Source organism: Gopherus evgoodei, chromosome 4 (genome assembly GCF_007399415.2).
Source record: "Gopherus evgoodei ecotype Sinaloan lineage chromosome 4, rGopEvg1_v1.p, whole genome shotgun sequence".
NCBI classification, from domain to species: domain Eukaryota; kingdom Metazoa; phylum Chordata; order Testudines; family Testudinidae; genus Gopherus; species Gopherus evgoodei.
Window position 1 is genome coordinate 129671617 of NC_044325.1, and position 15570 is coordinate 129687186.

Sequence of the window (15570 nt, forward strand, 5' to 3'; positions counted from 1 at the left end):
GCTTCACCACCCTCCTAGTGAAATAATTTATTCTAATATCCAACCTAGACCTCCCCCACTGCAACTTGAAACCATTGCTCCTTGTTTTGTCATCTGCCACCGAGAACAGCCAAGCTCCATAAGTTTTGTACCATCAAGAGTAGTTTTGTATCATCTGCAAATTTTGCCACCTCACTGTTTACCCTTTTTTCCAGATCATTTATGAATATATTAAATAGTACGTGGCCCAGTACAGACCCCTGGGGAATACCACTATTAACCTCTCTCCATTCTGAAAACTCACCATTTATTCTTACCCTGTGTTTCCTATCTTTTAACCAGTTACCAATCCATGAGAGGACCTTCTCTCTTATTCCATGACAATTTAATTTGCTTAAGAGCCTTTGGTGAGGGATCTTGTCAAAGGGTTTCTGAAAATCTAAGTACACTATATTCACTGGATCCCCCTTGACCACATGCTTGTTGACTCCTTCAAAGAATTTTAGTAGATTGGTCAGGCATGATTTCCCTTTACAAAAACCATGTTGACTTTTCCCCAACAAATTATGTTAATCTATGTGTCTGACAATTTTGTTTTTTTACTATAGTTTCAACCAGTCTGCCTAGTACCAAAGTCAGGCATACTGGCCTGTAATTGCCGGGATCACCTCTGGAGCCCTGTTTAAAAATTGGCCTCACATTAGCTATTCTCAAGTCATTTGGTACAAAACCTGGTTTAAATGATAGGTTAGAGACTACAGTAGTAGTTCTGCACTTTCACATTCGAGTTCTTTCTCTGGTCCTGGTTATTTCACTTTCTAGTTCTTTCTCTGGTCCTGGTTATTTATTACTGTTTAATTTACCAATTTCTTCAAAAACCTCCTCTAATGACACCTCAATCTGGGACAATTACTCAGATTTGTCACCTAAAAAGAATGGCTCAGGTTTGGGAATCTCTCTCACACCCTCAGCAGTGAAGACCTATGCAAAAAATTCATTTAGTTTCTCCGCAATGGTCTTATCACCCTTGAGTGCTGCTTTAGCATCTCGATCATCCAGTGGCCCCACTGGTTGTTTAGCAGGCTTCCTGTTTCTGACGTACTAACAAAAATTTTTGCTATTGCTTTTTGAGTCTTTGGCTAGTTGGTCTTCAAATTCTTTTTTGGCCTTCCTAATTATATTTTCACACTTCACTTGACAGACTTTATACTCCCTTCTATTTTCCTCACTAGGATTTAACTTCATTGTTTAAAGGATGTCTTTTTGCCTCTCACTGCTTCTTTTACTTTGTTTAGCCATGGTGGCACTTTTTTGGTTCTCTTACTATGTTTTTTAATTTGGGGTATGCATTTAAGTTGAGCCTCAATTATGGTGTCCTGAAAAAGTTTCCATGCAGCTTGCAGAAATTTCACTTTTTGCGCTGTACTTTTTAATTTCTGTTTAACTAACTTCCTCATTTTTGTGTAGTCCCCCTTTCTGAAATTTAATACTACAGTGTTGGGCTGCTGCGGAGTTTTCCCCACCAAAGGGATGTTAAACTTAATTATATTATGGTCCCCAAGTGGTCCATCTATATTTACCTCTTGGACCAGATCCTGTGCTCCACTTAGGAATAAATCAAGAATTGCCTCTCCTCTGGTGGGTTCCAGGACTAGATTCTCCAAGAAGCAGTAAGTTAAGTTGTCAAGAAACCTTATCTCTTTATTCTGTCCTAAGGTGACATGTACCCAGTCAATACTGGGATAACTGAAATCCTCTACTAATACTGAGTTTTTTATTTTAAAAGCTTCTTTAATCTCCCTGAGCATTTCACAGTCACTATCACCATCCTGGTCAGGTGGTCGGTAATATATTCCTACTATATTCCTATTATCAGAGCATGGAATTTCTATCCATAGAAATTCTACAGTACAGTTTGGTTCATTTAAGATTTTTACTTCATTTGATTCTATGCTTTCTTTCACATACAGTGCCACTCCCCCACCAGCACGACCTGTTCTGTCTTTGCGAAATATTTTGTACTCTGGTATTGCTGTGTCCCATTGATTATCCTCATTCCACCAAGTTTCTGTGATGCCTATTATATCAATATCCTCATTTAATATGAAGCACTCTAGTTCACGCATCTTATTATTTAGACCTCTAGCATTTGTATGTAAGCACTTTAAAAACTTGGCACTTTTTAGCTGTCTGCCATTACATGATGTAATTAAATGGGACTCTTTTTTATTGGACTGTGTCTCATCAGAACCTACATGTATTTTATCATCTTCCATCCTCTCCTCCTTACTAGGACACAGAGGATCTCCATTAATGGATCCTCCCCTAAGGGATGTCTCTGTCTCAGCCACGTTCTCCTCTGCACCTCTTTCCCTTAGCCCTTAGTTTAAAAAACTGCTCTATGACGTTTTTAATTTTAAGTGCCAGCAATCTGGTTCCAGTTTGGTTTAGGTGGAGCCCATCCTTCCTGCATAGGCTCCCCCTTTCCCAAAAGTTTCCCCAGTTCCTAATAAATCAAACCCCCTCCTTCCTACAACATGGTCTCATCCATGCATTGAGACCCTGCAGTTCTGCCTGTCTACCTGGCCCTGCGTGCGGAACTGGAAGCATTTCAGAGGATGTGACCATGGAGGTCTTGGACTTCAATCTCTTACCTAGCAGCCTAAATTTGGCCTCCACAACCTCTTTCCTATCCTTCCCTGTCATTGGTACCTACATGCACCACAAACACCAGCTCCTCCACAGCATTACACATAAGTCTATCTAGATGTCTCGAGAGATCTGCAACCTTCGCACCAGGCAGGCAAGTCACCATGCGGTTCTCCCGAACATCACATACCCAGCTATGTTTCTAATGATCGAATCACCTATTACTAATACCTGTGTCTTCCTAATAACTGCAATTCCCGCCCCCGGAGAGATATCCTCAGTGTGAGAGGATTCCACAACATCATCTGGAAGAAGAGTCCCAAGAATGTGATCATTTCCCTCTGCTCCAGTTGTTCTCCTTCCCTGAGACTTTCATCCTCCTCAACAGCACAGAGGCTGTCAGATCGGGAGTGGGACCATTCTACTGTGTCCTGGAAAGTCTCATCTATGTACCTCTCTGTCTCCCTTAGCCCTGCCCCCTGGTTAAGGGTTGATGGGTGCTAACGGGCTTAGGGATCAAAACCTCATTAAGAAGCTTTCAGCCTTGCCTAAGAGGCCACAAGGCTCAGCATACGGTCCCCCAAACAAACAAACAGACCACATGGTATATTTCAGTCAAGCAGCAAGCACACCACAAACAAAAACACACGCACTAGAGACAACAAACTTTCCCCAAGGGTCACATAATCACTCCTCCTTCACCTCGAGAACTCCCTCACAAAACTCCCCTGTTAGCTGCTCCTGTTCACTAGCCAATTATGCAGATACATTCATTCTGGCTAAAACTGGGCTGACAGCTGGAGTTACAGTGTTTCACGTGCTTTATAGTTAAGAAATAACTGTGCAGTGATTACACAAATAAGACATAATCATTCAGGGAAATACATCATTTGGAAAAACCTGTACACTTACACATCAGTAACTATATAGCATTTTGACATTTTGACTGGTTGAGAAAACTATGTCAGTGTAATGGCTGGTACACTTAACAGAAATGAAATATTTCCTCATAGGCAATGTTCCCTCTAATTTTTTCCATCCATGTGTAGAATTAATTTTGTTATGTGTAGCACCAATATGGGGTAATGTGCAGATGTGCGCCACCAATAAAAACAAATAAACTCTGGAAATTTCCACCACATGCGTCTGACGAAGTGTTTATTCACCCACGAAAGCTCATGCTCCAATATGTCTGTTAGTCTATAAGGTGCCATAGGACTCTTTGTTGCTTTTTACATAAACTAGGTATATCACACCAAAATGTGGCATACTGAAAACAACTATATAAATAAAACAAAGTCATGGACATTAAGTGAAAGTATAAAAAATATGCACCAGAGGCCCAATATAATAACCTACTCCACTGGACCACTAAATCTTCAGGGAAATTTGCTCTCAAAAAATAAGCATCTGCCAATACACTAGCATGTTATGGACTTTTGCAGGTCACAAAACTATCCCTCTTGCATGCATATTACCTACACACATAGCTCACTCAGCTTTAAGATGCTAAACAAATCTATGAGTCAACTAGAAATAGTCATGCTCTCATCACAAATATTAATACAATATTTTCTGATACTGGAAAGGAGAGTAAAAGGCATTCACTTAGACTTACACAATTTCTTTGGGATATCAGTACTCTGAAGAGCGAGAACTATACCAAATAGCAAAGATCTGGCTTCCAAAGATCTGGTTTCCAATACCTCTCCACACACAAATTCTAAAACTTAATGGAAATCACTTGTCTGGACAAGTGATTTCCATTAAAGTTTTAGAATTTGTTTGGGGAGAGCAGTCTCTGCCCTGCCACTGCAACCACCGCCGGGGCTGGGAAGGAGGGGCGTCTCTCTCCTGCCACAGTAGCCCGAGCTGGGACTGGAAAAAAGGGCCATCTCTCTGGGGCAGCCATAGCCCCAGAGCTGGGGAGAGGAGCATCTCTCTACGGCCACCACAGCCCTGCACGCTCCAAACTCCCCCGACCTCACCCCACTGCCCCCCCACCTATCCCTCTATTCCCCGCAAGGCCATCACCTCACCTGAGCGGCTCCACTAATTAGGTGCGCAGCCCTTGATGCCCTCTTGTGCGGCCACTCAGTATGTTCTCACCTTAGAGGGAACACAGCTCACAGGACCCTTGAACCCCTATATTGTAGCTGGGATTTTAAAAGGATTAGATAATTTTATAAACAATAACATATAGTGATGTGCCAATTAGAGCTAATCATCCTAGCACTTGCTTTCATAGGTGTCAGGGAGGAATCTCCCACCAGTGTCCAGCCTGGTTCAAATATCCACATACTTTATGAAAATTCCTTAATTCTCCATGTCTCATTACACTGGTCTACAATTTTTGAGAAGTCGTCTGCTTCAGAGATAAAATGTGATATTTATTATGTATTTTGATGTGCTGAATTCAAATACGACAATTAAAACAACTGATTGGCTACTGTTTCTAAGATATTTAAGTTCTTACATTTTATGTCTATGTATATTGTGTAGATAGTAGAGTTTTAATCATAAATTGTAAACTTAGGTCTTTTCATGTGTTTATGGTTGATTTACATGATAATATTTCACCTGTCCTGTTTATGCACCACTTTAAAAATCAGAAAAAGGGTTATAGAAATAAAATTTATTATGAAACAAAGGCAAAAAACTATTATGTACATAGTTTAGTTCTATTCAGTGTCTACTCGGTGCTTCTTGGCTTGTCTCTTGTATTCATTAAATGGAGCATCTCTTGTCACTGTCCAGCAATAGTCTGCAAGCTTGATGGGCTCCATTTGCCCTGATAGCCTGCCAGACTGCTGTAGTCTGGAGCCCAACAGCTCTGCCTTACTCTTGGGTAGTTCCAAATCCCTGACAAGGTCATTCAGTTCACCTTGTGTTATGAGGTGTGGTTCAGAGGAGAAGGATGGGAGAAAATGGGGGTCCTGTGACATTGATGGTTCAGGACCAGAAGTTTCATCCTCTTCCTCTTCCTCGTCTGACTCAAGTGAGAATGATTCTGGTGCATCAGGAACCGGCAGTCCTTCTCCGTGGGGTACTGGGCGTATAGCTGATGGAATGTTTGGATAACGCACAGTCCACTTTTTCTTCTTTGACATACCTTTCCCAACTGGAAGCACCATGCAGAAGTAACAATTGCTGGTATGATTTGTTGGCTCTCTCCAAATCATTGGCACTGCAAAAGGCATAGACTTCCTTTTCCTGTTCAATCACTGGCCAAGATTTGTTGCACAAGTGTTGCAGCATATGTGTGGGGCCCACCTCTTGTCCTGATCTCCAATTTTGCAGCCAAAACAAAGGTGATAGGCCTTCTTAACCATAGTGGTTATACTGCGCTTTTGTGATGCAAAAGTCACTTCACCACAAACATAGCAGAAGTTATCTGCACTGTTCACACAAGTACAAGGCATCTCTGCTCACTTTGGCTAAACAGAAATGTGTCCCTTTGCAAAATCAAACACTGACAAATAAGAGAGCACGACACTGTATGATTTCTAGAGCTGATATAGGGCAATTTGTTCAGCAGAGTGATGTAAGCCTTGTTATGATTGCATCATCCATGACTTCTAGGAATAACATGATGCAATTCATATCATGTATGACGCAATACCAGCTTCAGATTGCATCATTCATTGTTTTGCCTCAAAAGCAAGTACTGTCCAAATCCAGTCATGGATTTATTCATAGATCCAGTCAAAGATGTATTTTAGTCATTTCTGGTTTAAACTGAGATCCCTTCCCTTTATAACTCACTTATCCTCCGCCATTCCCAAGTCAAGGGTCATATATACTGACCCAATAGCATATCTTGAAAACTAGAGCCAATCAACAACTTTAAGCATCATTTTCGTTCTCAGTGACCCAGAATTAGTAAAGTTGGACTACATCTATTTCAGAAGCATTTTGGCTTTAGAGCAGTGTTATCAAGCACTGTAAATGACAAATATAGCTGAAGTACAGAAGTCTCCCTACAGATTCTTGAAAGTGTTACAGAAATAATTGTCTTAGCATACAGCTGTGGGAACACTTAAAGCAGAGGCGGCTCCAGGCACCAGCACGCTAAGCGCATGCCTAGGGCAGCAAGCCACGGGGGCGCTCTTCCGGTCGCCACGAGGGCGGCAGGCAGGTTGCCTTCAGCGGCATGCCTGCGGAGGGTCCGCTGGTCCCATAGCTTCGGCGGACCTCCCCACAGGCATGCTGCCATATCCGCAGGAATGGGGACCTCCCGCAGACATGCCGCCGAAGGCAGCCTGCCTGCCGTGCTTGGGGCGGCAAAATACCTAGAGCCGCACCTGACCTAAAGTGGAAGATGGTTCACCTTCATCTTTATGGCCAGGAATGACAGACTGCTTCTCTAAAACTCAAGTATCATTTTCACTGGAATATATACCTACCTCTCCCAGAACAAACTCCAAGTCGCTGAACTGCCTGTTTTCCCACAGTCTTCCATAATCTTCATGTAAAGTGCATTTTGGGTAACAAGAAAACTGAAATAAAAAAGAAGATTTTAAACTTGTAATGGTTTATATCAGTTTATCATTGGGGCACGCCAATAGCACCATGGCCAAAGTTGCCACTGGATTTCCATGTTGACGATATCTTAACTACAGCTACAAAAACAAACTACAGAATGTCCTGATCAATCATACACACCAATGTACCCTCCTGCATGGTAGTGACTTTGTGAAGGAGGGAGTGGGTGGGGATCTGTTGTAGGAGGCAGGAATTATATGCCCCCAAAACCCACAGGTTTCAAAATTTCAGTGCCAGGAGTATCTCCTGTTTTCAGAACCTATTTGCAGGGAACATAGACAGTGTCAGTGCCAGTAACCACTTTGGTGCAGAACACTTCTGGAAATGTCTCAATTTTAAAAATCCCAAGAATGAGGGTTTTTTATAGTAACAAGATGCCACTCTGCCAACTTGTGCATGCAGACTCCTAGATATACAACATACACATGCTTTTTCTGCCAGGAAGGACCACAATATATCACATACATATTCACACAGAAGAGAGTAACAGTGAGGGAACTGGCTATCTTCTGGGGCTTGCTGGCATGATGGGTAATACCAGGGAACACCAGAAGACAACAGGGAAGCTGGGAGGGCCACACTCCAGAATGGGGAGGCTTCTCTATAGCCCCCTGCAGCCATGGTGCTGCCTGCCTGCCTTCCTCCATGCTCCCTGTTGTGGCTTTAATTTTAACCCTACCATATAGATGGCTGTGGGGGGGTCTAGGAGCATGCTCTGTGCAGTTGGCATGTAGGAATTCCATGGGGATGGAGCATGCTCAGCAGCTGGGCCGAAGCATGTATAATGCATATGGATGATCAGTGGAGTCAGACTATGCTTAATATAGGTGGAATGGTTTGGAGATTTTAGCACCAAACCTCTAATAAAGCTGAGCATGTGAAAATAATAATCTTTAGAGGTTTATAACCCAGCCAAACCATCCCCTTGCCAAATTTCAAGTGCCTGTTCCAAAGCATGGATATGCTAGAGATCCTAGAAGAAACAGTTATAAAAATGTTTAACATTGAAAAAGTGTTTGAACTGCTTTTGCTGAAACTTTTTAAAAAAATCAGCTTGAGGGAGAGACTAAGCATAGAAAACTTCAGCCTGAACAGTTAAAGTTTAGGAACGATTAAGCAACTGAAAACAAGGGCATATAATGGAAAATAGGAGGCAACCTTAACTGTAGGCATTGCTGCCTGCTCCATAACCCCACGAATCAGGTTAACAAATTACCTGGAATCTGTACATTTCTCCACTTCTAATGTTATTGTCCACTGTCCCACCAAAGATGTACATGGCGTCTGAGATGACAGCTGCAGCATGGAAGAGTCTCCCACTTGGCAGCTGGGAAAACAAGCACAAAAAAGCTGAGGACTATTTAGGAGGTACCTTTTCAACCATGAATTTGTCTGGGAAAAAGCAAAAATGAGAAAGGAAAAACAATATAATGTAAATTAATTAGCAACAAGTGGCAGGCCCATCTGACAGATTCTAGGATTGTCTTGTTACTCTACAGCCTCCCTTCCTGCCATTTTTAATGACAAGCCTTTTGATAAACTTTTAAAATTATTAGTATTCTACATATGCAGGGATGTATGTATTCTGTAGGTAAGAATGTTCTGCAGAATACTCCTGTTGCCAAAGAACTGAGCCTCAGAGCTAAGCTTCATTTTAAAAAACAAAGTACATTTCTATCCCTTATAGATACAGAAAACTCTTCCAAATGTGAACAAAATATGAACTGTTTATTCTGCAAACTGACAGCTTGAAATAAAGGTGTAAATCAGTGGCTCTCAAACTTTTTTACTGGTGACCCCTTATCTATGCCTCACTGACTGTTGGTCAAATCACTTCCTATAGTTCCTGGGTTTCAACAACATCCTGCTGCCCCCCAAACTTCTATAATTCATAGGTTCTATGGACAGAAGGGATCACTATGGTCATCTAGTGAGTCTGATCTTCTGTATAACAAAGGCTACAGAATTACATCCAGAGATTCCTGCATTAAACCCAGAACTTCTGGTTGAGCAACTATGTAGCACTGTGAAACAGATATCCGATTTAAAACTTTGAGTGATGGAGAACTTACCACATCCCTCGATAATTTGTTCCAGCGGTTAATTCCCCTCACTTTTAAACATTTGCTTCTTGTTTCCAGTTTGAATTAATCTAACTTCAGCTTCTAGACACCAGATCTTGTTATATCTGTTAGATTAAAAAGCCCTCTGCCATCAGAAATCTTCTCCTCATGTAGAGTCCGACAGACTGTGATCAAGTCAGCTCTTAGCCTTCTCTTTGATAAACTTAATAGATTGAATTTCTTAAGTCTCTCACTGTAGGTAGGTTTTCCAGACCTCAAATTATATTTGTAGCTCTTTTCTCATCGCTTTCCAATTTCTCAACTTCCTTTTTGAAATGCAGACACCAGAACTGGACACCAGTAATGGCATCATTAATGCTGAGTAAATGAATACCAAAGATAGTTCTACCTCCTCACTCGCACCCGATATTCCCCTATACATACATCAAAGAACTGAATGAGACCTTTTGCCACAGCACTGTACTGAGAACTCATGTTCAGCTGGTTATTCACCATGATCCTTAAATCCTTTTAAGTGTAATTGCTTTTGAAGATACTGTCTCTCATCCTATAATCATGACTTACAGTCTTTCTTCCTAGACATATAATCGTGCATTTGAATGAATTAAAAAAGTATGTTGATTGTTTATTGCCCGCTTGCCAAGTGTTCCAGAGCACTCTGTATATATGACCTATCCTCAACATTATTTATCACTCCACTAAACATCGTTTTCTGCAAACTTTGCAAGCAGTAATTTTAAATTTTCTTCCAGATCACTGATGAAGATCTATGAAACATACTGATAAAGATAATTGAATAACACTGGTCTAAGACAAATTCTTGTTGGATCCTACTTGAAACACCCTCAATGAACAGATGAGGATTCTCCATTAACAATTTTGAGAACTATCTACAAATCAGTTTTTAATCCATTTAACATCTGTTATATTAATTTTACAAGGTACTCTTATATTTCAATCAGTATGTCATGTGGAATTAAGTCAGACATTGTACAGAAGTCCACACACTTACCTGTATATGTTATCAAAACATAACAAGCTTGTTTGACAAGACCCATTTTTCAGGAAACCCTGTTGATTGACACTATTTAGGTTCCCATCCTTTACTGACTGACTCCTGTGTTAGCTATTTCATTATGTTGTCTGGGAGTAAAGTCAGGCTAACTAGCATATAGTTACCCAGGTCTTTGCATTCACTCTTTTCAAATATAGGCACATTAGCTCCCCCTCCGCCCTCTCAGTTCTAGAACTTCCCCAGTATTGCAAGATTTATTGCACAAAGTAAAGACTAATGCAGTAGCAATCTCACATAGAAGTTGTTTTCTCTTAATTCTCTAGTTTAATTCCTTCCTGCATTGTCAGGTAACAAGACTAATACCTTGAACACTCAATAGCTGTGTGTCCATTAGGGGCCAATGCCCAGATGCTCAGCCAATTTACACCAGCTAAGAATGGGACCTCTTTCAATAACTGGGCCTACAAATTTACCTTAATTTTGAGCTCAATTGAGAGAACTGAATGAAAGTTCATAAAATGTTACAGTAGCCTATAACAACAAATAATAATGGGAAAAGGTGAAAAAGAGAGACAGTAAGACAGAATTAGTCCAAACAAAAAGGCTTCCTGATATAATTCAAGGACTGAGTTAAGAACATGCCTGGTAAACAAGAGATGTTTGGAACCAAAAATCAATGGACCAAAATCAGTGTGTTGGAAATTAGCCCTAAATGATAAACAAAATAATAAGGGGATGGGCTATTCCACTCATCACTCCCTTTTGGGATCCTTAAAAGAGAAAACTTTTGGGAGGAAAGGGGGGCTATCTAACAACTGCTTACTGAGAAATGGGAGGATAGGAAAGGTATGAGTGTCATCATCATGGCTGTCACCCCCACTATCGCCTGGGACCACTGTGACACTGTTGGGCCTTCATCATCCTACTTCTGAGAGATGTCCTGACCAGGCCGGGCCAGAAAGAGGGAAGCAGATGACATCACCACCTCCACCAAAATCCCTAATGCCATTTGGGATATGCGACCTTCTCAACATCACCTCTTGTGCGTCCTTTTCTTTCCCCACCTTATTTCTTCTCTTTCCTATCCTTGTCCTTTTGCCTTCTGTCTAATGAGAGGCTGTATACTCTGCAGCACTGCTGTAAGCCTGTGACCAGAAAGAAGCAGATAAAAGCAATGCCCTAAACAGCCTGATGCTGGTACAAGTTGCCAGATCTTGGAGCGTCCGATCAGACTGTGTGCTGGACCTCTGTTTCTCCAGCACTGGGGTTCTAAATGTGAGTCAACCCCAGAGACAGAAGCTGCATTTTCTATCTTTCTTGTTCTTTTCTCTCCCCTTTTGTGTGTGTTTGTCTTGTTTTGTCTTCAAGGAAAACGGAATCAGACTTTAAAAACAACACCTCTAGCCCATCTCAATTAACTTTCCTCTTCCCCGCCAAAAAGAACAGTTATTGTCATCTTTAATATCTCTAGAACTCTGTAAAACCGAGGGTCTGTCCTTCTAAAGACTCTGGAACTAAAGTGAAAGGAAATAAGGGATATTGATAAAATAAAAGCCTTGCTGACATAGCCCTGTTTATTACAGAATTAAGATAAACTTCACTGAATTAGGTTTAATATCTTTGGGGTACATCGGATTAAAAATGCAATTGTGCTATGTGTTACTGTGGGATTGTATGTAATGCCTCCAAGGGGAGACAGATGCTAACGTAACTCTTCTGGTTATCAACTCTTTGAAGCTACCCTCAGGAGAGGTTTGCATATACTAGTTCAAACTGAATTCTCCTGGGACAAAGAGACAAAGAAAGGAATGTGAATCAACAGCCTGATATTAAAGAGGCTCAGAGCATTCTTCCTGATCTTGGAAATGGGCAGGACCTCCGGTCCACACAAAGCCCCAATCCTTAAGGAATGCTTGGAAGGAGTGTTAAGAGAATGTAATGTAAATAGGGTAAAGAGTAAACAATAATAATCTTGCTTCTGGCCTTGCTTTTATTTTAAACAGGCTGAATAAGCAAGCAAAAAAACGTAAGTAAAGGCACAAGGCTGCACCACCACCACCCCTCCCCCACAAGACCCTGCAAGCTAAAAGCCTTGCCTTTCAGTAACAAGAGAAGATAAGGGGACCAAATCAAGCAAGGGGTTGCTATGGTAACCAAGCAGCTGGAAGGTGTAAGAAAAAGACACAAAGTCTGCAAAAAAGTAACCATGGTCACAAGTAACCCCGCTCCTTACCCTTCCCATCAGGAACAAAAGAGGTGGTCTTAACCCCAAACCCAAGATCCCCAAAACAAAACATGATCATATATTGGAAGGGGTGATACCAGGGAAGGGGAACTATAAGTATAATTAAGTTTGCCAAAAAGAGGGAGGGAGTGCATCCGCATGCGGAGCTAGAGGTTAGGAGAAGATGGGGGTTCTAATGGCATATAAAACAGTAGTTGGGGGAGGGGAAAAACCCTCTATCAGTGTATAGAAATAGCCCAAGTGGTGTAAAAGGCTTCATAACATGCTTGTTTGTTTAGCCCCAATAAACCCATCAAATTGCCTGCAAACTGGACTCTGAACTGTTATTTTCAAGCAAACTGTGTCTGAAAATTAAAAAAAAAAAAAAAGAAAGCTGAGCCCCAGCCAAAAAGGAATTGTTCTACTGAAGCCCCATGGACTGATGCTAGATCTGAGCTGAGGCTATTATGAACTTGTGATCACAAAAGGGATTTCTTTGCTTTGGCAATCACTCTGTTATTAGGCTCTGAAAAGAAGGCCAGAGAAGCTTGCTTAGGCAGCCTGTCTTTTGCTGTGTATTCAGGGCAGACCCAGTGAAGGCAGGGAACTGTTCAGCTTGGAAATACCCGTCAGAAACAGTGCACTCTCTCTTTAAGAAAGGCACTCAGCCATTCACCAGTCAGACTTCAGACCACAGCATCTTGGAGTCCTTGTGAGCCAGGCTGTCCCCTCTGTCCTGCTCTATGGAGATAGGGTATGGTGGGAGGGGGGAAACCCTGACATCAGCACCCTCCTCCCCTGTGCTTTGCACAGACATCAGGAGGGTCCCAGGAGTAGCTGCAGGACAGAGCAACATGGTGGGAGGGGCACCTGAACACATACTGCTGGCTGTGCATGCTCTGCTAATCATGAACCTCTCCTGCACCGCCACCCAAGCGCACAGCTTATAGGGAACACATGTGCTGGGGCACCTAACTCCCAGAACATCCACAAACAGATCTGTGTCCTTCTGCTGCTATCACCCACCCTTAGAACAGGAAATGATGCACTACACTGGGAACTGGAAACCATCTGTTCTATATTCACTTCTTCTATTAACTGATGTTAATAACTTTGTGCCCTTCACATTGAAAAAGGCTTAATAGTTTACACAAGGTGGGAATAGAACTCTGCTCTCCATTCTCCACCATTTAGCCACCTCTCTTAGAAAGACTCTGCCAGATCCTACCATGAGAATTGAGCTCAGACAATACGGTGATAAGTAGCAGTGTAACCAAGTGCCATCTCTCGCCAAAATTGCAGGCATTAGCTAAGAACTGACGGATTCATAACTGGAGACCAGACCCGTTCACCTGTATGTTAGTTTTGCTCAAAACAGGTGTTAGTCTTATAAGAATGATTTTGTGTTTAGACTCTAGGAAATGTTTCTATGTTGCCGCATGCATTAATCTCACTTGCTATGTCTGTATTGCATGCTTTAAGAAAATATGTACATTTTGCTTTATAACTTTGAAAAAGTTTGCTCTGAACTTGCGAACCCAGGCATGGGAATTGTCCATCAATCCATCCAGGAGGACTATAAAAATTTAAGTGAGCCCTTATAAGATAAAAGCTTTGTTAACTGCCCTATCTACCAATGGAGAAACATGTGCAAAAGGCCTGGTCTCATCTATCTGAATTCTGAAAGAGGAAATAAAAATTGTTGATGTGAGAGAGAGGGTCAGGGGGGATTGCTCAGTGGTTTGAGCATTGGCCTGCTAAACCCAGGGTTACAAGTTCAATCCTTAAGGGGGCTATTTAGGGAACTAGGGCTTAAAAAAAAAGCTAGGGATTTATCCTGCTTTGAGCAGGGGGTTGGACTAGACGATCTCCCCAAGTCCTTTCCAACCCTGATATTCTATGAAGATTTTTCATCAATTTGCTATTTGAACTCTTACAGGGCAAGAGAAACCAAACTGAAGACAGAGTTCCCAAGGGTTACCTCATGAGTCTGCTCTGAAAGACACTTTGAATTGACAGATCAAAACAACTCTGTTGCTCTTCTTAGAATTTAGATGGTAACTCATTTGTGTGTATATGTTAGCTTGCTTTAACCTGTAAAAAACCAGATAATTTCTTACAAAATTGGCCACAGATGTGGTCTTTGGTGTAAGATCTAGGGTACCAATTGATCTAGGCAGGAGCGGCGTGAGGGTTTTTGGCGACCTAGGCGCAGGGCCGGCTTGCCGGTCCCCCGGCTCCGGTGGACCTCCCGCAGGCGTTCCTGCGGACGGTCCGCTGGTTCCGCGGCTCCGGTGGACCTGCCGCAGACATCCCTGCAGACTGTCTGCTGGTCCCGCAGCTCCGGTGGACCTGCCGCAGGCATGCCCACGGATGCTCCAACGGAGCCACGGGACCAGCGGACCGTCTGCAGGCACGCCTGCGGGAGGTCCACCGGAGCAGTATGCCGCTCTCCCAAATCCTAGCACCCTAGGCAACCGCCTCGGTTGCCTAAATGGAAGCGCCAGCCCTGGATCTAGGGTAAGTGACTGGTCTCTTGGGACTGTAAGCAACATGCATATGGTGTGATTTTGGTGTAAATGTTATCACTAAGTCCAGTTTGTCTGGGTAGCAAGACAGCCTGGAGAGTCTAAGGGGGCTTCCTGTGACTCCATGGTAAGACCGTTATAATGATCATGGACAGCAGACTCCAGAGAGAATACTGACGAACCCAGGAAGCTGAGTAGCAAATACCAACTCCTCAGCCACCCCGGAACCTGCATGGGGCATATGAAAAGCTTTTTTGGAAGAGAGTGAGATGCTTTTCCCCAAGGCAGCTTAGGGTCTGGGGAGAGGAGGTGTGGGTGCAGCTGGCCTGGGGCTCCTCCAGGCAAGTTTGCGGGAGGCTCAGGGCTTTGGCTGGCCGGGGCAGATTGAAGACTGTATCATAATGCATATGCACAAAGGGGTAGAATTAAGGTTGTATGGAAAACCTTAATTATGACATCTCCAAACTTTTGAGTCTTGATTTTGCAGCTGAGTAAAATCCTATTAGCATAATATTTTGTGTGCAATGGCACAGAAAACACATTCGC

The 15570-nt window shown here is 42.4% G+C and overlaps 1 protein-coding gene across 12 annotated transcripts in view; it reads right to left on the reverse strand.

Moving 5' to 3' along the window:
• The window catches only part of LZTR1 (leucine zipper like transcription regulator 1), a 277591-nt gene that overhangs the window by 100430 nt on the left and 161591 nt on the right, over window positions 1-15570 (reverse strand). For all 12 annotated transcript variants that reach the window (XR_004000204.1, XM_030561051.1, XM_030561054.1 and 9 more), the window contains 2 exons: window positions 8390-8500; window positions 7035-7127 (listed from right to left, as the gene is read on the reverse strand). Coding sequence is in view for 11 of the 12 variants with exons in the window: in XM_030561051.1 (XP_030416911.1) it covers window positions 7035-7127; window positions 8390-8500 (204 nt within the window). In the remaining variant the exon portion in view is untranslated. The remainder of the gene's footprint in view (window positions 1-7034; window positions 7128-8389; window positions 8501-15570) is intronic.